The sequence below is a fragment of the Lactuca sativa genome, chromosome 1 (assembly GCF_002870075.4).
Source record: "Lactuca sativa cultivar Salinas chromosome 1, Lsat_Salinas_v11, whole genome shotgun sequence".
NCBI lineage: Eukaryota > Viridiplantae > Streptophyta > Magnoliopsida > Asterales > Asteraceae > Lactuca > Lactuca sativa.
The window spans coordinates 55,956,486-55,978,140 of record NC_056623.2 but is presented as its reverse complement, the minus strand read 5'-3'; the positions used below and the strand labels follow the sequence as shown (position 1 = coordinate 55,978,140).

The following is a 21,655-nucleotide window of genomic DNA, read 5'->3' as shown; positions in this document are numbered from 1 at the left end:
CTAAGAGATCCCTAGGCCGATTTCTAGCCTCTCTCTCCCTCTCTCATATTGCCTTCTTGCTTGTGGGGTTTGTGAACCATTAGAGGAGTTGCATTTGTGTCTCTAAGCTCAAGAAAAGAAGAAAGAGAAGATCTAAGCCAACAATTGAAGAGGTAAACATCTAGATCTGATTCTATATGTTAATTTAGTTGTTTATATGCTAGATTAGGGTTTGTAAGTCTTGGAATCAAATCATGTTCAATAGTGAAACCTAGATCCAAGCATTAGGGTTTGCATGAGCACATAGGAATGTTTCTTATGCATAAAACCCATCAGTGGTATCAGAGCCTTGATTGGTTTCGGTTGTATGTGATGCTTAACTGATTTATTTGCTGAAAATCGAGTTTTTGGCCCTTGCCCGACTCAACTCGGCGAGTCAGTATCTGGACTCGGCGAGTTAACCCCTACTCGGCGAGTCCAGGTCTGACTCGGCGAGTCAGTTCGTCAGGCAGAGGGATTTTCGGGTTTTGGCTGCTGTTTTGACTTGGACTTGATGCTTAATTTGTTTTATGAAGTTAAAATCCGAATTTTATCTTAATTAAGTGTTTATCCTTGCCAAAAGAATAGATAATTTTAAATCTTTTAAATATTAGTTGTTTATGTGATAAATATGGATTATTTAAAATTATTTGGTAATTATCTAATGACTAAAATCAAGATTAGGTCAAATATAGATAATTATGAAATTAATTGGTCAGTTGAATTATTTGTTATTTGATCCCTTGTGTTTTGAAATGTTCAATTCTTGCCCTCAAGTTTTGAAATTTGAATTCATGATTAAAAGTTTAATTTTGAGTAATCTTAATTTCAAACCCTTAGAATTTTACAAGTTTAAAATTCAACCCTATACTATTATATATTATTACAAGCTTAATTAATATATATATATATATATATATATATATATATATATATATATATATATATATATATATGTAACTTAAAATGCTAGTCTTACCGTTAGTAGGCCTCATTCATGAAGCCGGTCTATAAGGTGGGTATAAGGTTGCTGCCTATAAAATGGCGCTTAATGGGTGTACACTCACACCTACTGCTTGCTTGACTGGTGGAGGGTCGTTAGCCGAACGGGTAGGATAGGGCAACCCTCTCCTCATTAAAAGTATAATGTTGATCATAAAGTAACTACATATTTTACAAATTCCCATTCCTAGTTACTTTAGGGTAAAATGTGAAAATGATGCTAATCCATGGAATTACACTTCGTACCCTTGTCAAACATTGATGGAGCGTGTGTGGTTAACCGGCACATCAATTTGGGGATGACATTGGTAGCGAAGGGTGACTCGATGTTTGTCATAGATCAATGGAGCGTGTGTGGTTTACCGGCACATTGATTAGGTGATGGAAACATTGAGTGCACCACGTTGATTCGCATGGTTATACACAAATTTGTTTGCGATCCTCGGCATCCCAGTCGCAAATTTGAAATGCATATCGAGATTTAAACATGCCATTGAAAAGTTCAATGAATCTCAAAGATCTATGAGTTTTCAATACATTTAAAACCTAAATTACTTTTTTCGTTTTTCATGGTGAGAATTAGTGAATCGTCATTCACTTACCTTCAAATTATTTACTTTTAGAGTACGACATCCCTTTCTAAGTTGTAAATAATGTTGTTGGATCCTAGCCCTAATTTCTCATTTGGGTGTTTAATTAGGGATTCGTTTCTAATCAAACTTTGTTCCATTCTTTTTCAGATGTCTGCAAACAACAACAACAACGCTTCTGGGTCATTCTCGTTGATGAACTTGTGTCAGAAAGTGACATTTGATGGTTCAAACTTCAACGAGTGGATGAGGTATATCCGCATGATCACTCGCTACGAGGACAAAGAATATGTCCTCGATGAAAAGCTTGAGAAGATCATCCCAGATGTTGCTATTCCTAAGGAATTGGCCGCCTTTGAGGCCCATGAGCGTGATGCCACGAAAGTTCACTGCATCATGCTGGCCACCATGAACCTCGAACTCCAAAAGTCCTATGAGGACATGTACCCATATGAAATGCATCAGGATTTGCTGGACAGGTATCACCAGAGCGCGAGGCAAGAGCGCTATGAGATCATTACTAACATGATCACCGCTAAGATGGGGAGTGGAGAATCCCTAACCTCTCATTTGCAGAGAATGTAGAGGTATGTTGATCGTCTTCTCAAACTTAATGTTAAGTTTGATGAGGATTTGGCTATCGACATAATCCTCCACTCCTTGCCCTCCTGCTACAATCAGTTCAGGATGACCTACCATATGAACAAAGAGGAGGTCTCCTTGAGCAAGCTCCAAGGACTCTCGAGGACTGCTGAGAGCAACCTCAAAGACAATTCCGTTGCACCGTCCCCTGCTGTGGCCGCTCCTGTGATGGCAATAGGTCAAGGAAAGGGCAAAAAGAGGAAGGCTCCATGTAAGAGCCACCATAAGGGGAAACCCCGTGATTGTTCGTCCTCAAGTGGGACCAAAGCTGGCCCTGCTAAGCCCTCTTCCGATCCCAAAGAAGCAGAGTGCTTCTATTGCCACCAAAAGGGCCACTGGAAGCGAAGCTGCCCACAATATATGCAGGACATAAGAGATGGGAAGATCAAGCCCACTTTTGCAGGTATGTATTCTATTAAATCTAATAACTCATCATTTGCTACTTCATGGGTTCTTGAGACAGGGTGTGGTTACCACATTTGTTATGATATGCAGGGCCTAAAAAGAAGTAAGAAGATGGAACATGGGAAGATGAACCTGATTATGGGAAACAAAAGATCGTCGCCTGTGACCAGAGTCGGTGTTTATTCTTTAGTGTTAAATAATGGGTTAGGGATAGATTTAGAGAATTGTTGTTATGCGCCAGATATGGCGAGAAACATTATTTCTTTTCACGGGTTGTTTAGACAAGGTTTCAGATATTCTTTTGATAATAGTAATGGTTCTATTAACGTTTATTTGAATGGTGTCTTTTATTTCAATGCATTACCTTCTAATGGGATTTATGAATCTGTGATGATTGTTGATAATTTAGGAAATAATGTTTTGAATATTGATTCGTCTACTAGTCTAGACAAAGCATGCTTGTGGCATTATCGCCTTGGCCATGTCAACAAGAAACGCATAGCCCAACTCCAAAAGGATGGACTGTTGGAGTCGTTCGACCTTAGGGACGATGACACGTGTGAATCTTGTTTACTTTGGAAGATGACCAAGTCACCCTTTACTGGCACTTGTGAAAGGGGTGAGGGTTTATTGGAGCTCATACACACCGATGTATGCAGGCCCTTTAGATCCACCACAAGGGATGCTTGCCGCTTCTACGTGACTTTTACAGATGATTATAGCAGATATGGATATATCTACTTAATCAAGCAAAAGTCGGAAACTTTTGAAAAGTTCAAAGAGTTTAAGAATGAAGTAGAGAATCAGCTGGGCAGGAAAATCAAGATGCTTCGGTCAGACCGAGGAGGAGAGTACCTAAGTCTTGAATTTCACGACTATATAAAAGAATGCGGAATCGTTTCGCAATTGACGCCTCCGAGAACGCCACAATTGAATGGTGTGGCTGAGAGACGTAATCGGACCTTCTTGGACATGGTTCGTTCTATGATGAGTCGGACTTCGTTACCAATAGCTTTCTGGGGGTATGCCTTAGAGACTGCCGCCCACATACTTAACTTAGTTCCCACCAAGAAGGTTTCCAAGACTCCTCACGAGATGTGGACAGGGAAGGCTCCCTCGTTAGCACATATCAAGGTCTGGGGTTGCGAGGCTTTCGTAAGACGAGAGAATCATGACAAACTAGAACCTCGTAGTGAGAAGTGTTATTTCATCGGCTATCCGCAGAAGTCTTTTGGCTACCTTTTCTATAGACCGAGTGACAATGTTGTCTTCGTTGCTAGAAGAGGAGTTTTCCGTGAAAGGGAATTGATAGGACAAGAAGATAGTGGGAGGCAAATTGAACTTGAATAAATTCAAGATCAAAGCGATGAAGGAACCTCTGACACTGGCACTCAACTTGAGGAGGAAACTCCTGTTGAACCTATTGACGAGTCCCTACCTCTTCGACGTTCCACTAGGGCTAGTGTTCCACCCCAGTTTTATGGTTTTCATATTACTACTGAAGGGGATACATTTATTAGTGATAGTACACTAGTAAATTTGGATGAACCTAGCAGCTATAAGGAAGCCATGGCAGGCCCAGAGTCTGCAAAGTGGAAAGAGGCGATGGACAGTGAGATTCAGTCCATGTACGACAACCAAGTTTGGAATTTGGTTGATAATGTACCGGGTCGTAAGACAGTCTGGTGCAAGTGGATCTTCAAGAAGAAGACGAACATGGATGGGAAAGTGCATACCTATAAAGCGCGATTGGTTTCGAAGGGCTTTACTCAAACTCCCGGAGTTGACTATGATGAGACCTTCTCACCGGTTGCGAAGATAAAGTCTATTAGGGTGATGCTTGCCATAGCTGCATTTCATGATTATGAAGTATGGCAGATGGACGTGAAAACCGCTTTCCTTAATGGAAAGTTGGCTGAGGATGTCTACATGAATCAGCCAGAGGGTTTTGTCAATGCGAAGTATCCAAATAGAGTATGCAAGCTTGAGAAATCCATTTATGGATTGAAATAAGCGTCTCACAGATGGAGTCTTTGTTTTGACGAGAAGGTTAAAGAGTTTGGCTTTCTGCGAAGCGAAGATGAATCTTGTGTGTATGTCAAAGCCAGTGGGAGTATAGTAAGCTTCCTCGTATTGTATGTCGACGACATACTACTCATAGGAAACGATGTCCCAACCTTGCAGGAAGTCAAGTCCTGGCTTGGGAAATGTTTCGCTATGAAGGACCTCGGAGAGGCTGCTTATATTCTGGGAATAAGAATAGTAAGAAACAGGGAAAAGAGACTGATAGGACTCAGTCAGGATACATACTTGGAAAAGGTACTAAAGCGTTTTAGTATGGAAAATTCCAAGAAAGGGGAGTTGCCAATCCAAAGCAATACCAAGCTGAGTAAGACTCAGAGCCCGAGTACAGAGGCAGAGATAGCCGATATGAGCCGAGTACCTTACGCTTCCACAGTAGGCTCTATCATGTACGCTATGACTTGTACTCGCCCTGATGTGGCCTTCGCTTTGAGCATGGTTAGCAGATATCAAGGGAATCCTGGTAGAGCTCATTGGATTGCAGTTAAGAATATTCTTAAGTACCTTCGGAGGACCAAGGAATGGTTTCTAGTCCTTGGTGGGAGTGATGACTTAAGGGTACGAGGGTACAGTGACGCTAGTCTTCAGACAGATCGGGATAACTTCCGATCGCAGTCGGGCTGGGTCTTTACCCTAAATGGAGGAGCAGTGACTTGGAAAAGTTCCATGCAAGAGACCGTAGCTAATTCAACGTGCGAATCAGAGTATATTGCAGCGAGCGAAGCGTCAAAGGAGGCTATATGGTTGAAGAACTTCATTGGAGACCTTGGAGTTGTGCCATCCATAAAAGAGCCGATGGAAATTTTCTGTGATAATGAAGGAGCGGTTGCCTTGACCAAGGAACCGAGAGATCATGGCAGATCTCGACATATTGACAGAAAATACCATTTCATCAGACATCGGGTAGAAGAGGGACTCCTCGTTGTGAAGAGGGTATCATCGGAAGAAAACCCAGCAGATCCCCTTACGAAGGGACTGAGTAGGGTCAAACACTTGCAGCACGCTAGGAGCATTGGGCTGAAGGATGATATAAGTTTGGATTAGATAGGAAATGTGTAATAGATAGTTTGTACTTGACATTCGATGAATAAATAAAATGTGTTATTTATGAGTAAAGCTACTATCTTGTGTTGGTTATTTATCTATTGTTTCCATTTTGCATGTTTTGACTTCCTGAATGATATGATTATTCAAAAGGTCCACAGTCGGTCATATTTTGGAAGTAGATATGAATGAAGACTGTCATGAATTGTTTGTAGATTGTCTAAAAGGTTTTGGACATAGCAAAGGTTTGCTGCAAAGTTCATGAGTGCTTATGAATATTAGTTGAGCATTGGATTAAACCCAAGTTTGCTGTATCACTTAGTGGTGTTTTATCTTAAGTGATCGCAAAGCGATAACATCATATAGTCTTAAAACTTAAAGATATGGTTGTTGTTTGCTGGTTGGTTGTACATTGATAATGTGCAAACGCATCAGTAACTTGATGTTATAAAACACATTATTGTGTATGATCCATTAGTAAATAATAGATGCATATGAGTCGAAGTTGATCTGTTCCTTTTATTCTATGAGAATAAAAGTGGTATATTGGCCACTTGATGATTTGGTTTGACTTATGTGTCGGGCCCGGTTAGAATGAGGTTGATGTGTTCAACTAAATTCTATGTCGAACAAATCGGAAATCAAGGAACTACTGCTGGACAACAAGCATTGACAGCATGATATCCAGAACTGAGGATTATACGATCCCTTATCTAAAGGACAAGTTGATCAGAGTTGACAGCGAAGTATAAGAGCTACGATTGCTAATCGGATTCTGAAGTCATATGTGAGATATAGTTACTAGACTTATCCAAGTGGGAGACTGTTGGAATAGTGTCTAAGCCTGTAACTATATTTGGTATGTACTTGACCCGGTTGTGCATGGTCCTTTTGGGTTTCCTTCTCCAAAGCAACTTGACAAGGTAATTTAAGGAGAAAGAGAGAGTATTATCATTTATTAGTATATTATAAGAATAATATATTAAAGGAGAAATCATATTTATTTAATTAGTATTGGTCATAAATTAATTAGGAATTAATTTGATGATCAAAAGAGATTAATTGAATAAAGGGGTATAAAGTGTCAAATGTATGATAGTTGAGTTTTAGGTTAAGGAAACCTAATGGGCTTAAGGGGGAACGAAATTATGATGGGTATCCATCATATTTTCATCCAAGGCCTTATTCCAGAAGGTTCCATGGGCTGCTTGGTGGCTAAGCTGTCCATTAGGGTTTAGACTGAAACCCTAGTAACCTGTAACTATAAATATGACCCCTAGGGTATTGAATTCGGCTACCACTTGATTGTAAGAGATCCCTAGGCCGATTTCTAGCCTCTCTCTCCCTCTCTCATATTGCCTTCTTGCTTGTGGGGTTTGTGAACCATTAGAGGAGTTGCATTTGTGACTCTAAGCTCAAGAAAAGAAGAAAGAGAAGATCTAAGCCAACAATTGAAGAGGTAAACATCTAGATCTGATTCTATATGTTAATTTAGTTGTTTATATGCTAGATTAGGGTTTGTAAGTCTTGGAATCAAAGCATGTTCAATAGTGAAACCTAGATCCAAGCATTAGGGTTTGCATGAGCACATAGGAATGTTTCTTATGCATAAAACCCATCAGTATGGGCCCGTACTACTAAAAGCAAAGGACTCGTACTCGAATCAAGGAGGGCCTAGATGAAATCGGGAACCTTGGGGAGCGTGTTAGAACTCTCGAGTATATGTATGATCCTGACGTTTATGCGTGTGTTTTCAGTATGGTGACCACAAGACTTGGAGCAAGAGGTTCCGGATCAGGATCAGGATCGGGCTCGGGTTTGGGATCCGAGCAGGTTGATGACGGGCTATGCGAGTTCATCGCGTCTGAGATCACGAGGGGCATTCTTGAGTCGACCCCTATCATTTTCGGGTCGATCAATGAGGGGATTGTTGAGCTGATGGAGGATCGTCTCCGATCATTCAGGAGTGATATGGCATCTAGACAGATGGGTAAGCGCACACTGTCCTTTAAGGACTTTCGGGGAAGTGGTGCGCCGGATTTCCATGGGGTGAAAGACCCCATTGCTGCTAGGAGATGGATCGCAGACATTGAGTCTGTGCAGCTGACGAGCTTCTGCCCTGAGGGGTCGAAGGTGCGATATGCGGCAGGATGCTTGCGAGACAGGGCTAGGGATTGGTGGGAGTCCGTTGGCGACTCATTGGGAGCCTCGGTTTTTGAGGCTATGACTTGGTCGAATTTTGTGACCAGATTCAGGGCGGAGTTTGCGCCAGCTGTGGAGCTTCAGTGGCTGGCCAGAAAGTTTTTGGATATGAGGCAAACTACGGAGACTGTGGCGGAGATCACCACCATGTTCCGGGAGAGGGAATTGCTAGTGCCCCAGTACGCGGGTGATGAGGATATGAGGAGGACCCGCTACCATGACATGCTACAAGCTGACATTCGGGAGCATGTTAGTTTTTCAGCTTGCCCTACCTTGGATTCCATGATTGCCAGGGCTAGGGAGAGGGAGATTGATCTGGATCACGTCTAGAAGAGGAAGGTAGTGGAGGGGCTGACGACTGGGGCTGAGGGGAAGAAGCCCAAGGGATCTGATGGTAGGCTGAAAGGCCAGGCAGGACGCGACCGCTGTGGGAAATGCGGTCGGTCACACGAGGGAGCTTGTCGCACTGGGCCGGGTTCGGGCTGCTATAAGTGTGGCAAGGTTGGGCATTTTGGCAGGGATTGTACTGTCCCCGCCCCTGCGGTACAAATGAGAGACTTGATTTGCTTCCATTGCAATCAGAGGGGCCACAAAAGGGCCAATTGCCCGAGATTGACAGCAGCGTCAGCAGCAGTGCCAGCGGCAGCGCCGGTCATAGCGACGGTGCGAGTTATAAATGGCCGGAAGGTCAAGGTAGAGGTTCCAGTGGTGCGGCACCGAGCATTTCAGCTGACAGCCGAGGAGGCACGCGCTGCACCCGATGTGCTGACGGGTATGATTCTTTCCCGCTGATCTTCTTTTTGTTGTGATTGTGTTATTGATATGTGTTCTGTTTAGGATCGTTCCATGTGAACGACATCCTCGTTCTGGTATTGTTTGACTCGGGCGCTACCCGGTCGTTTGTATCTCTTGCGCTTAGCAAGAGATTTTCCGAGTATTCGGGCATGTTGGATTGCCCTCTAGAGGTAGAGATTGCAGACGACCGTTCGGTGCGGGCATCGACGGTATTTCGAGATTGTGTACTGAGGTTATTTAAGGAGCGCTACCTGGTAGACTTGGTTCCCATTCCATTGCGTGGGAACAAGGTGATTATAGGTATGGATTGGCTCAGCCCTAATGGGGCAGTGATCGATTGCGCGCAACAGTTGGTGCGGGTCAGTACCCCAAGCGGGGGAGAGCTGGTGATTCAGGGAAAGAGGCCACAACGAGGACCAGCTTTATGTTCAGCCGCGAGAGCTAGGCTTTACCTTCAGCAGGGTTGCGCAGGTTATGTTGCGTATGTTATGGATACCCGGGAAACGGATAAGGCGACGGTGGATGATGTACCTGTGGTACGAGAGTTCGCGGACATATTCCCCAAGGAGTTGCCTGGGATACCTCCGGAACGACAGGTGGAATTCAGGATCGACCTGGTCCATGGTGCGGCTTCGATAGCCAAAGCGCCGTATCGGTGGGCTCCTTCTGAGATCCAGGAGTTTTCTACACAGCTGCAAGAGCTGTTAGACAAGGGTTTCATTAGACCGAGCAGTTCACCCTGGGGAGCCCCGATTCTGTTTGTGAGGAAGAAGGACGGGTCGCATCGGATGTGTATAGATTATCGGGAGCTGAGCAAGGTAACAGTGAAGAACCGCTACCCACTCCCAAGGATTGACGACCTCTTTGACCAGCTTCAGGGAGCATCTTGGTTCTCCAAGATTGATTTGCGTTCAGGGTATCATCAGATGAGGGTCAGAGAGGAGGATGTGCAGAAGAATGCGTTTCGGACGCGTTATGGTCATTATGAGTTTGTGGTGATGCCTTTCGGACTCAACAATGCTCCTGCCGCGTTCATGGATCTCATGAACCGCGTGTGTAGACCGATGTTGGATCGGTCTGTGATAGTATTTATTGATGACATCTTGGTTTATTCCAAGATGCGGGAGCAGCATGAGGAGCATCTCTTGGAGGTTATGGAGACTTTAAGGAGGGAGAACTTGTATGCTAAGTTCTCCAAGTGTGAGTTCTGGTTGAGCGAGGTGCAGTTTCTTGGACACCTTGTCAACCAGAACGGGATTTCGGTAGATCCAGCCAAGGTGGAGGCCATGATGAATTGGGAGGTTCCGTGGTCTCCATCTGAGATTCGGAGCTTCTTAGGTTTGGCAGGCTACTATCAGAGATTCATTCAGGACTTCTCCAAGATAGCAGTTCCGCTCACCCGACTGACTAAGAAGTCGGTGGTGTATCGTTGGGGGCCTGAGTAGCAGGCCGCATTTGAGATGCTGAGACAGAGATCGTGCGAGGTGCCAATCTTTTCCCTGCCAAAGGGCATGGAGGATTTTGTTGTGTACTGCGATGCATCCATCGTAGGTTTGGGAGCGGTATTGATGCAGAGAGGGCATGCCATCGCCTATGCATCGAGGCAGCTGAAGCCTCACGAGGCAAACTACCCGACGCATGATTTGGAGTTGGGGGCTGTTGTGTTCGCCCTCAAGATTTGGCGGCATTACCTCTATGGGGTTCGTTGTACAATTTACACGGACCACAAGAGTTTAAGGTATCTCATGGACCAGCCAAATCTGAATATGAGGCAACGTCAGTGGCTTGATGTGGTGAAGGATTATGATTGTGAGATCCTCTACCATCCGGGGAAGGCCAATGTCGTGGCCGATGTGCTTAATCGCAAGGCAGCGCCGATCAGGGATATCTGTCTGAGGATGACAGTGATGACTCTAATTCTGAAGCGGATCCAAGAGGCTCAGAAGGAGGCAATGAAGGAGGAACATCGGAAGAGTGAGCGGATTGTGGAGCAGGTTTCCTCTTTCGATTGTGATAGTCGGGGTTTATTGACTCTTCACCGTAGGGTGTGGGTCCCTTATCATGGAGGAGTGCGCCAGGTCCTGGTTCTTGGTATGTGTTATCTTATTAAATCTTCCTTATTTTCGCATTTTTGGCCTTGGAATCGGCGAGTCGAAGGACTGACTCGCCAAGTAGAAGCGGGATGAGGCGCGAGGTTTAAGTTGCGGACTCGGCGAGTAGCCACTGTTTGGAAAAAAAAACCCTAATCCAGGGGTTTGCACCCTATTTAAACGACCTTATGCAGCCTCCTTTTTCCCTTTATGCTCCCAAACACTCCTCATAGCAAATCCTAGCCGTTTTTGTGAAGATCTAAGGCTTTTTGTGTGATTCTTGTGAGTTTTGGTCTCAAGGAGGAAGGAAGAACATAGAAAGATCAAGAGGGGACTGAAAGATTCGAGTTTGATTCATCATTTGCAGTCTTTGGAAGGTATAAAGTCTAAACCTTGCTCATTCTTTTGTTAGATCCCTCTTTAGGGTGATTTAGGGCTTTTATAAGCCATTTTTGGTGGCCAACCATGTTTGCAAACATGGTTGGGGGTTTGGGCTTCTATAGTATGTCATTTTATGAGCCACAAGTCAGATCTAGGTTGCTTTATACACCAAGGAAGGCCCCATGCAACAAAAGAACCATTCTAGAGCCTTTTAAGCTCTAATGTCCCATGCATGCACGTAAAGTTTGTAACTTTACGTGCTAGATCGAGTTTAGGCGCCTGAATCTATCATTTGGTTAAGTGTTGTACATCAAAAATCGAAGTTTTTAGTATAGAATGTGTTAGACTCGGCGAGTCCATTCCTGGACTAGGCGAGTCCAAGGGTTTTGGTCCTATATCAGTGAGGGTCGTAAGGACCAGTTGAGTGTGGAAGGGTTTTAGGGAGTCCCGGGGAGTGACCCAACGTTCTGGACTAAGCAAAGTGTTCTGGGAATTCATGGTACTCGGCGAGTGCATGAACGGACTCGAATCCAAGGTAATCTTCATGGAACTCGGCGAGTCGAGGACAGAACGTGTTTATAGGATGAAGAGTAACTCGACGAGTTATTCATACAACTCGGCGAGTCAAGTCAGGACATGAGTATCAGTCGATGATGAACTCGACGAGTTGTTCATACAGCTTGGCGAGTCGGATGTGGATTCAGTCGGTGTTCATTTAGAAGGAAGTCTTGTCGAGTCATCGCCTAACTCGACGAGTAGAGACGGGTATGAGGTCTGATGAAAGGATAGGGACTTGGCGAGTTGACGAGTCAACTCGGCGAGTCAGGTCAAATGGAAGTTGACTTTGACTTTGACTTGGTCAAGGGGTAAAATGGTCATTTTACCCTAAGGGCAGATGTCAGTTTTTGACTAAGTGTTTTGTGGGAATTTTAGCCGGAGAACTTCCGGAGCAGCCGCGGCAGCAGTCAGAGGATTCCCGCGCAGTTCACCAGATACGAGGTGAGTTACCTTCCAATAGGGGTGGGTCTAAGGCCACAATGTCGGCCCACCATTGAGGAGTATTTAGAAGATAATTGTGCTTGTGATAATCTATGTTGGTTTGGTATGCGTTTGGTTATGTGTTACATCTGTATGATATGTTGCATGATAGGGATAGATTCCCTGATAGTGGTCCGTAGGACCAATGGGTAGGTCAGTACCCGGATATGTCTGAATGCGTGCTTATATCTTGCTATTGTATGCTAGTGGTAGGGGTGGAATAGTCCCCAGTTACCGGTTGAAAGATACCGATGATGATTACCGGTTGAAGGATATCGATGATGATTACCTGTTGAAAGATACCGATGATGATTACCGGTTGAAAGATACCGATTGTGTTGTATGGTATGTAGTATGATGGGGGAACTCACTAAGCTTTGTGCTTACAATTTCAGTTTTTGGCTTCAGCACTACAAGAAAAAAGGCCTTTTACGACGCGCAAAATACGACGCTCATTGATCTATGTTACGCAAAGGAGAGTGACATTAGAAAAATGTCATCTCTTCAAAAAATTTAAGGATAGAAGACACGCATTATTGCGCGCCCTTAAATTAGTGTCTAAAAAAAACACGGAGGGCACCTATAATAAAATGCGCGTCGTCTAAGGATGTCACTTTATATTTTTTAATGGAATGCGCGTTCCATCCTTTAATAGTGGGGGAAAGGGGGAAATGAAATTCTGAAAAAATTAAAAACCCCGCCATGCTCTCCTCTACCTTCTTTCAATCGTTCTTCTCTCTCTCTCTCTCTCAATCAAATACCAAAAATTGACTATTGTTGGAACTAGGGTTCCGGTTCTTAGGGAAATCGAAGGTTTTTTGGTCACCAGGCCATGAAATTGATCAAAGGGGTACAGTTTAGAGTGATTTCCATATCAAGTAGAACAGTAGCTCCATTAAAATCAAGGTCTCGAAACTCCATGGTCAATCACCATCAACATTCTACTTCTTTATTTGTTCCAGAGGTTTGTCTTCCTTTATTACGAGTTTTATAACCTTTTTAAACAAACTCAATTATCCCTCGATACCTAATGTTATCTTTTGCGTTGTTGCTTCTGCTCTGTTCTTCTTGAAACCTCCCCACACTCTCATGTTGAAACATAATTTATGATATCAAGTTGGAAATCAATAGAAATGGCTATGAAGGTCGGTTGGGTTGGACGATTCTCTGGAGGATGAGAGAGATTTGGACATGGCAGATCGTAGGGCTACAGAGATTGAGCTTGATACCATGGAGGGTTTTGCGTCAAGGGAAAAGCTCCACCATCATCTCAACGACCAAGGTTGGTTAGGGTTTCTGTTTTTTTTCTGTTTTTTCTTTTTCTCCTTCCCCAGTTGAAAATTCTCTTTGGTATGTGCTAGTTCTCTCTCCAGCTTCTCATTTTTTAAGATTAATTGTTAGTGGAAATAGGTTTTAGATTCATTGAAATGTTCTCTTTTGCTTCCTTTTCTCTAATGAGCATTATCTGTTCTATTTCATATCTAATTTATATGGTCTGATTCTCTTTTTGTTTATTGTGTTTTATGTGTTAATCTGTGATAAAAATAAGTTCACTTTTTTGTGCAGGTTTCTTGACTTGAAGTTTAGTTTGTCTATCATATTTAGAGATAATAAACGAGTCTCTGGGAGGTATGCAATGAGCTTTAAGTAGGTCAATTAATAGATCCCATGAATCCAAGTGCACCACTTGCATGAGTTGGATGAAGTTGTGGGTTACATGAGCCTGTGTTACCCTTTTGGGCTAACTGCCTCGGTTCTGTTTGGAAGACATCATAAGGCCATATTACAATCTCCAAAAAAAACTTTCCTTGTTCTTGTTTGCTTTAACTTCATCAGCCTCCAGATCTAATATTAATTTTTCTCTTAGATTCAGAAATTGATAAATCTCTTAAATAAGGTTTATCCCATTTTTTTCTTCAGTAGTGTAGAAAGACATGTTGCCAATGTATACGGTTGTTGAATTTTGGAGTGCGTGTTCATATTCTTATTGTGTTCCTGGAAACCTTTTGTCACGATACGCTGAAATCTTTGTTGGATCCTGTAACATTAACATAGGTAATGAATAGAATGCACACTGATAAGTGATATTGGTAATTTAGTAATTTTAAAAATAAGAAAAATATTGGATATTACCTTGAACAGCAACGCCATTGCACCTTATCTGAAAATGAAGACAAGTAGTATATTGTGTTGTTACTCTCGAGTTAATAGTTACACATGCTTATAGAAACAAATCTGATGATGTTTAAATTAGTATGACTATCACATTTGTTGCATGAAATTATTCTTACAGAACCAACTCTGATGATGTTTAAATTAGATGAGAAGCTGAAGTTGATAGAATCTCGTCTGGAAAGCAAAGTATTTACTAAACCACCTCAATACTCAACCCCTTTTACATTGTTTTCATCATATTGTTACATATAACAAGATACACTTTTTGTTATTGTAGAATTGAGGGCCCACTTCAGGCTTACATCCTCGTTGACGTACATCACGTGATATTCCTCCGGTGTGGAGTTAAGAATTTGGGGGTTTCTTTCAAGAAGCAAGTAAAATGTACAGCAACTAAAGTTTACTTGGTCTCAAATTCTTCTTGCCCAGGTTGTTTTTCTTCCCTCATTGTACTTTTAGTTTTCCCGCATCTTCTTATAGTTCCGAGATGCTTTCCATGTGCTTATAAGCTTGCTGGTGTTTACAAACTTATTGGCACGCATAAACTCATTTATATCTTGTAATCAGCTTCATGTTTAATAAGAATATATATTGCGCATTTTGATTGTAGTCTGAGGCTTGTAAGGTTTTCAGGTCATATTGAATTAAAACTGCATAGGCTAAGTTGATGAACTGTTGTGAAGTGTATGTTGCTTTACGCTAATATATGTTTATGTTTTCAGGTTCCAATGGCTCCAAAACAGCCAAACACAGGACTCTTTGTGGGTCTAAATAAAGGGCATGTTGTCACCAAGAAGGAATTAGCACCTCGTCCTTCCGACAGAAAAGGGGTAAGTAACAAATCATGATATCTAAATTGTGTTGAGTTTCTTTTGGTTAAATTAATGGTTGTGTTTCTTTGGATTATATATAGAAAACAAGCGTAAGATCACACTTCGTGAGAAACCTTATCATGTATATTTGAGATCTTTTGTCTTTAAAATAAAGGGCTTTGAATCATACCTTGAGCTACAGAACTCAAACGGAATCACGGGTGCCTATGATTCTGTTTTCCATCAGATCTATAGTCATATTGTAAAAATCATACCTTGAGCTATAGAACTCAAACGGACCCCAAACCAGTTCCCAAAGTTCACAAATTGAGTTGGCTAACTTTCTTAAGCAGGCCAACCTCACTAGTAAGGACTTTATCTATGTGCAAGAATGGAATCTTTGCTGTTAGGTCTGATTCGGGTCTGTTCTGATATGTCATTTTGTTTTCATCATTTATAAGGCTTGGAAAAGGATCCAGAGTGATTCCAAGTTTCTATATGTTCCTGATATTATGAATTTAAGATCTGGAGCAGATGGGGTGTTATTTCCAATTATAAATTGGTTAGAATTGATCAGACTCCAGATCAGTGGGCAGTCACCAGCTTTTACTAGTGTTGTGATTGTCCACAATGTGAATTTTATATCCGGAGCTTGAGAAATGCTTTTCATTCAATTCCAACTCTGAGACTTTCATTTGTATGTCCTTTACTTCTCTGAATTTTGGTATGGACGAATTCTACATACAAGTTGGGTAGAATTGGCCAACCTCACTTGACTGTCTTGTTGGAGACAGAAGTGATACACTTTTTTGTAAAATTCATATTTAATTCATCCTTTGGAGTTAGAAGGAGTTCTTTATAGTTCTGGAATCCTGAATAATCATAGTTTCCTATAAAATTTAGTTAAAGCTATGTTTCTTTTTTAGATTTTGGAGTAAATCCATTTTGAACAGCAGGTCTGTTTTAGAGACCTTGCTGTGATTACTCTTTTCTCAACTCATAGCTTCATTACTTCTCCTTTCTAACCTTTAGTCCTTCTAAGATGGGTTTTAAAAGTTTAAAATTTTTGCAAGTGTGCTATTGAAAATGAATAGCTGTACAGCTCTTTGTTGTATCTCAGTATCAATGCATGTTTCATATCTGTCAATGTGTGTGAAATTAAATATTATCAAATTTTGCATATACAAAAAAAAAGTGTAGCTCCTATTTATTATAAACTCACTTGCTGAATATTGCCCAGATCTGGTTTTGTAATTCGGGATCTGGTGGTTGAGAGTGCATCAAAATCTTTGCGTATGTTGAGAGAAGAATGGATATTGTTGGAGTCCTGTAGAAACAAAAAAAAATGGATGATGATCACAAAAGAAAACATAGATGTATAGAAATAGAAATACTCACGATACAGTAGGAAGCTTCTCATGTATAATGACAAAAATGTCCTTTGGGCTACACCCAGGTCGTCTGGCCAAAAGATGGCTGTATTCTCCAAGCAGATAAGCGCTAACCTGCATAATGACATCAGCATACAGTTGTCTATATTTGTGTAGGAAATATAAGATATAATCTACATACCTTCACCATTGTCTCATGTATTGCAGGCTTATCAAGATATTCTCTAGCTTTGAGAGCTGCATAAGGCTAATGATTAAAAAAAGAAAAGTGAGTCAGTAGTAAGTCCTGTGAACTTTAATAATGCAGATACCAATCTACATTCTACAATACCAAATTAATTAGAATATTCATGAATCAGAATGGAGATTCTAAAGATCATCATCCAAATGCACCAAAATTTAGAGTAAGATCGAACCACTATTAATGAAGGTATTCTACTGGGCTAGGATGCTTGTTGTTTGGATATGGAGCCATGGAAGAACTTGGACCCTTCCGTGTTAACAGTGATGGAAAAACACTCTACCCCAACCACTATGCATGGAACAATGGTAACAAAAATTCCTTTAATTACTATGTCCCATTCACATCACTTATAATCTTAGTCCCTGTCTTGCAAGTGCATGCCTAACCCTATAAAACCTTTGCTTTTGAGGTACTAACTGTTTTCTCCTGGAATTTTTTTTGCCTGAGATTTTTTGCTGCCAGCTATCCCTTCGGGACCACTCTTATGTATTATGTTAAAAGCACCAATTCAGAAATTTGCTGATTATGTAAGTCAGCTTTCCTCTTCCTTTTTGCTTTTTATTATTTATGCACCCTTATGCCACAAATCTCTTTATTTATCATACTAAATATGCAACCATCCCTTATTTTACTCCTAACTTGTTGTATAATTCATTCATGTCAGCTGCATATATGTTGCATAAAATAAATTGGTAAAAGTAGACATGTGAATTATGCATCTGTTATCTCAAATCTTACATTTATTTTTATTTATGTTATTGTTTTTTCCAGCTTTTAGGTGTTGGTGTCAAGCTTGTTGGCAATACAGTGTGGAGTACCCTCTTTCATCAATTCTTAATAGTGATGTCACGTGAGAAATCATTTTTCTTTTTGTTAAACAAGTCTTTATTATCATGTATTAGGTCATACCATGGGTAAAAACAGCCTTGCCCCTGGTTCCGGGGTTGTCACAAAATACTTGACTTTTTAACTTTGTTTGTGGTTTCATTTAGTAATAATCCTTCTGAGGGGGTGTTTGTTGGGCTGCTTCTTTCAATGTCATTAACAACAGTGGTAAGTAAAATCTTACTACTATGAACCTCTTTTGCTTAAACCTACCTTATTGACCTGTAGCTGATTAAACATTAAATTAATTATGCAGGTTTTGAAGTTTTTGATGGAAAAGAATAGTGTTAATGCTCTTCATAGAAAAGTATGTTGGTATTTTAGGAAATTTGGCTAATAATTTAGTTAAGTATATAAAAAATGTTGAAATCTTACATTTGTCTACTATTGGAATGATTATTTGTAGTATAACATTTGTCTACTATTCGAATGATTATTTGTATAACATTAACTTTTGTGCAATGCATTGTATTATTTGTATATGGTATTTTATTTTCCATTATGTGACATAAAATGCAAATTTAATATGAAAATAAGTAAATCCATAAATAATTTTTTTTTTAATTTAAAATTACGATACGCAAAAATGTGTGTCATCTTCATTTATGACATGGCCTTTCTTGACAGGGGCTTTCTTGATACGCATTGCGTGTCATTAACACGCGCGTCGTAAGGTTACGACACGCGAATGCGTGTCGTCTTCCTTTATGACAGGGCCTTCCTTGATACGCATTGCGTGTCGTAACCGCGCGTCGTAAATGCGTGTCATAAATGCGCGTCGTAAATGCGCGTCGTCTATCTTTATGACATGGTCTTCCTTGACACGCATTTGCGCGTCGTCTGAGCCATTTACGACGCGCAATGAGCGTCGTAAAAGGCCTTTTTTCTTGTAGTGCAGGTACCTCTTCATCCAAGGGGAAGGAGCCGGCGGCATAGCATGGCATCACACACACTCACATATGATTTCCGCACAGTGTTTTCTGGGATTGTACTATGATATGTCATTTATTCATGGTTGTGGGTTTCAAACATGATACTTGGTTTTGAGATGACGTGTTTATACAATATTTCCTAATGAATGTTTTATGGATTAATTAATCAAAAATGAAATTTTTGGGTTTAAATTTTGGGATGTTACACCGTCTCAATGTTATGCTAGATCCAAGAAAATCCTTAAATGTTGAGGATATAGGTGGATTGGCAACATCATATTATCCTCTAGAATTTATAGAGCACGAGAGGAAATTGTTGAAACTTGAGTTACAAAATTATGAAATAGATGTGGAAAATGAGAAATTTCTGAGTTGTGTAGAGGTCAACATGAAATACGAAATTCGGGTACTTATCCCTTGCTTGATAGATTGATTCGTTTGATATTGACTCTCCCTGTTTGTACCACGCCATCTAAAAGATCATTTTCAATAATGAAAGTTGTGAAAACACAACTTCGAAATACCATGAGTGATGATTTTCTTAAAAGTTGTTTGCTTGTTAACATTGAGAGAGATATTGTTGATGCATTTCCTACGGATGCGATTATAGATGATTTCGATTCCATGAAACAAAGACGAGCATAGCTTAAAGTGTATAAGGTACCATTTTTTTCTAAAATGAACCATATGTATATATGTTCAAACTTATTATTTTAATACTCACATGTTAATGGATGAATATGAGTTGATTCATATAGTTAGTTGATTTTTTTTGAAGATCGAGGTTAATGGACACAAGTTTTAAATTCTTTGTTTTTTATTCATTTAAAATTTTAGACCGATTATTTTTTTTGAAGATTGAGGTTAATGGAGATATGTTTATATAACATTATATTTTAATATATTATTATGATGTGAGAGTGTTAACCCTCTTATTCTTAAATCCTGGCTCCGCCCCTGTGTAGGTGTTAGTTTTTTGGTTTTGTTATGTTGGATTGATCGGTGTATAACAAAAGGAAATTTTAGACGATTTTAGTTCTAAGGGTATTTTAGGAAACGTCCTTTTTATGTATTTTTTGTGTTAAAGTAGGAGTCCTTTTTCATACAATAAAGTTCACCAAGTAATTCCTTATACTTATTCTTTTCTTCTTCTTTGTTCAGTTCATACATTGGGCACCAAGGTAATATCAAGGTGGTATACCTACACTTAGTATCAGAGCCTAGAGCCTAGGGCTCGTGAAGACGTAGGGCAACCGTTTTGAGAGTCGGTTTCAAGAAACTTGTAGTCTTTCGGTGCGGGGCAGACGCAACGGGAATCGGGTTTGGTTTAATGGGGTGTGGATTGTTTTTTTAGTGTGAGTTGAAGCAGCTCAGCAACAACCCCGATTTTTCTTGATCTGACTTGTTCTAAGGTAGAGATAGACTAACCGGAGGCGCAAAATAAAAGGACGGGAAGACGTCAAAGCGGGTGGCTTTGATTCGGTTCGTTTTGCGGGTGACGGAAGACGGTAAATGTGGGCGTGACCTTGTCTTGTTGTTCGGTGGAAAAGTGCTCTCGGGACAAGTTTAATTAGTTCGGGGTTATTAAAAGGATAATAAGATGTCGTTGGTTAAATAATGAGGTACGATAACGTTTCAAGTTTCGATTTTGACTCCAACAAATTATCCGGTATGGGCTGTCAAAGTGAAGTTGATTATGGATGCACACGACATATGCCAGAAGGTTGAAACGAGGGAATTTGATGGAAGAATCCCTCAGAATATGATTGATCAGCAAAGATATGGATGTCAAGACAAGAAGGTAATGGACAAACAACACGGTGTGAACATTATGGCGATGGAAGTTCAAATCGGATGGTTTTGGATCTGGCCGGAGAGAGGCTGTGAATCCGAGAAAAGTCGAGATAGTAATGAACGTATCCAACGGCTTGCGATGGTACATGTTACATGTGTTGTGAACAACCAAAAGGTATGGAGGACTTTAGACGTAACCGAGGTGGAGGTTGGGTGTTTGGGAAAGGTCGAGAATTGCGGTGGTTGCTGCCTTGGTAACAGGTTGCTAAAACAAGATGAACAAATGTAATACCTGATCCATGGTACATATTTAAATTCAAGTATTTTTCATGTTTTGCCTTGGGACTCTGCGAGTTGGAGGCCCAACTCGTCGAGTAGACTCGACTTTGGACCCGGAGGTTTAGTGACCTACTCGACGAGTCGGTGGACCGACTCGACGAGTAGGAGCTGTCTTGATAAAACCCTAATGTTAGGGTTTGCACCCTATTTGAACGTCTTATTATACCTCAACCCAGACCCCATCGTCCCTCCCAAACCAGAGAAACCCTAACTCGAAACCCTAAGCCCTTTTGAGTGTTGTTGAGCTTTTTCGTGACTTTTATGTGCATTTGAAGTTGGAAGAGAAGAAGAAAGCTTGGGAGTTTAAGTGGAAGCTAGTAGATCCAGTGGTTTTGCTTCAGTCTCAGTTCATTCAAGGTAAAAACTTGAACCTTGACCATCTATCTCCTAGATATTGTTTTGGGGCTATTTTCTACCTTTTCTAAGCTTTTAAGGGGCTATACTTGGATTTGTATGTATATTTGCAGTTGCACTTCATCTATGGAACCATTGAGGGTTCCCATGGCATAAAGGTGCCAACTTTATGTTCGTGGGAGACCAATGCATCATATTAAACCCCTTTTTATTGCTTTTTGAGCCAAAGGCCCCATGCATGGACATCAAGTTTGTACCTTTACATATGAAATGGACCCTAGGAGGCCAGATATATGGTTTCGATGGATTAAGACCCATTATCGACTGAATAGTTTTAGACAAGAAGGACTCGGCAAGTCACTTGGGTGACTTGGCGAGTCGGGTCGCATTTTCCCCAAATGCCTTTTGGAAATGGTCTTTGGTTGAGTGGAAGGAATACT

The 21,655-nt window shown here is 41.0% G+C and overlaps 1 protein-coding gene and 1 long non-coding RNA gene across 5 annotated transcripts; one reads left to right on the top strand and one right to left on the bottom strand.

Moving 5' to 3' along the window:
- Positions 1–13,406: 13,406 nt before the first annotated feature.
- On the top strand, positions 13,407–17,233 carry LOC111891329 (uncharacterized). Of its 4 annotated transcripts, none has more exons than XR_008232258.1 (7): positions 13,407–13,571; positions 13,856–13,918; positions 14,610–14,650; positions 14,742–14,893; positions 15,187–15,294; positions 16,875–16,935; positions 17,027–17,233. It is a non-coding gene; the product is annotated as an uncharacterized LOC111891329 (long non-coding RNA). The 4 variants fall into 4 exon arrangements; XR_006190230.2 differs by having other exon boundaries at positions 14,583–14,650; XR_008232235.1 differs by lacking the exons at positions 13,407–13,571; positions 13,856–13,918 and having other exon boundaries at positions 14,417–14,650.
- LOC111891328 (AP-2 complex subunit alpha-2-like) lies at positions 16,311–16,935 on the bottom strand. Its single transcript, XM_023887387.3, has 4 exons — positions 16,849–16,935; positions 16,675–16,781; positions 16,499–16,603; positions 16,311–16,416 (listed from the first exon to the last, which is right to left on the bottom strand). The coding sequence occupies exons 1-4, from the start codon at positions 16,855–16,857 to the stop codon at positions 16,326–16,328; spliced, it is 312 nt and encodes a 103-aa protein (XP_023743155.1). The 5' UTR covers positions 16,858–16,935; the 3' UTR covers positions 16,311–16,325.
- Positions 17,234–21,655: the final 4,422 nt, after the last annotated feature.

Bases quoted from the DNA above. Each gene is read 5' to 3' on its own strand.
- LOC111891328 (XM_023887387.3), bottom strand. The intron at 16,604-16,674 runs GTGAGTATTTCT...TTGTTTCTACAG, and splicing joins GAGAAGCTTCCTACTGTATC to GACTCCAACAATATCCATTC. The intron at 16,417-16,498 runs GTGAGTTTATAA...ACACATTGACAG, and splicing joins ATCTGGGCAATATTCAGCAA to ATATGAAACATGCATTGATA.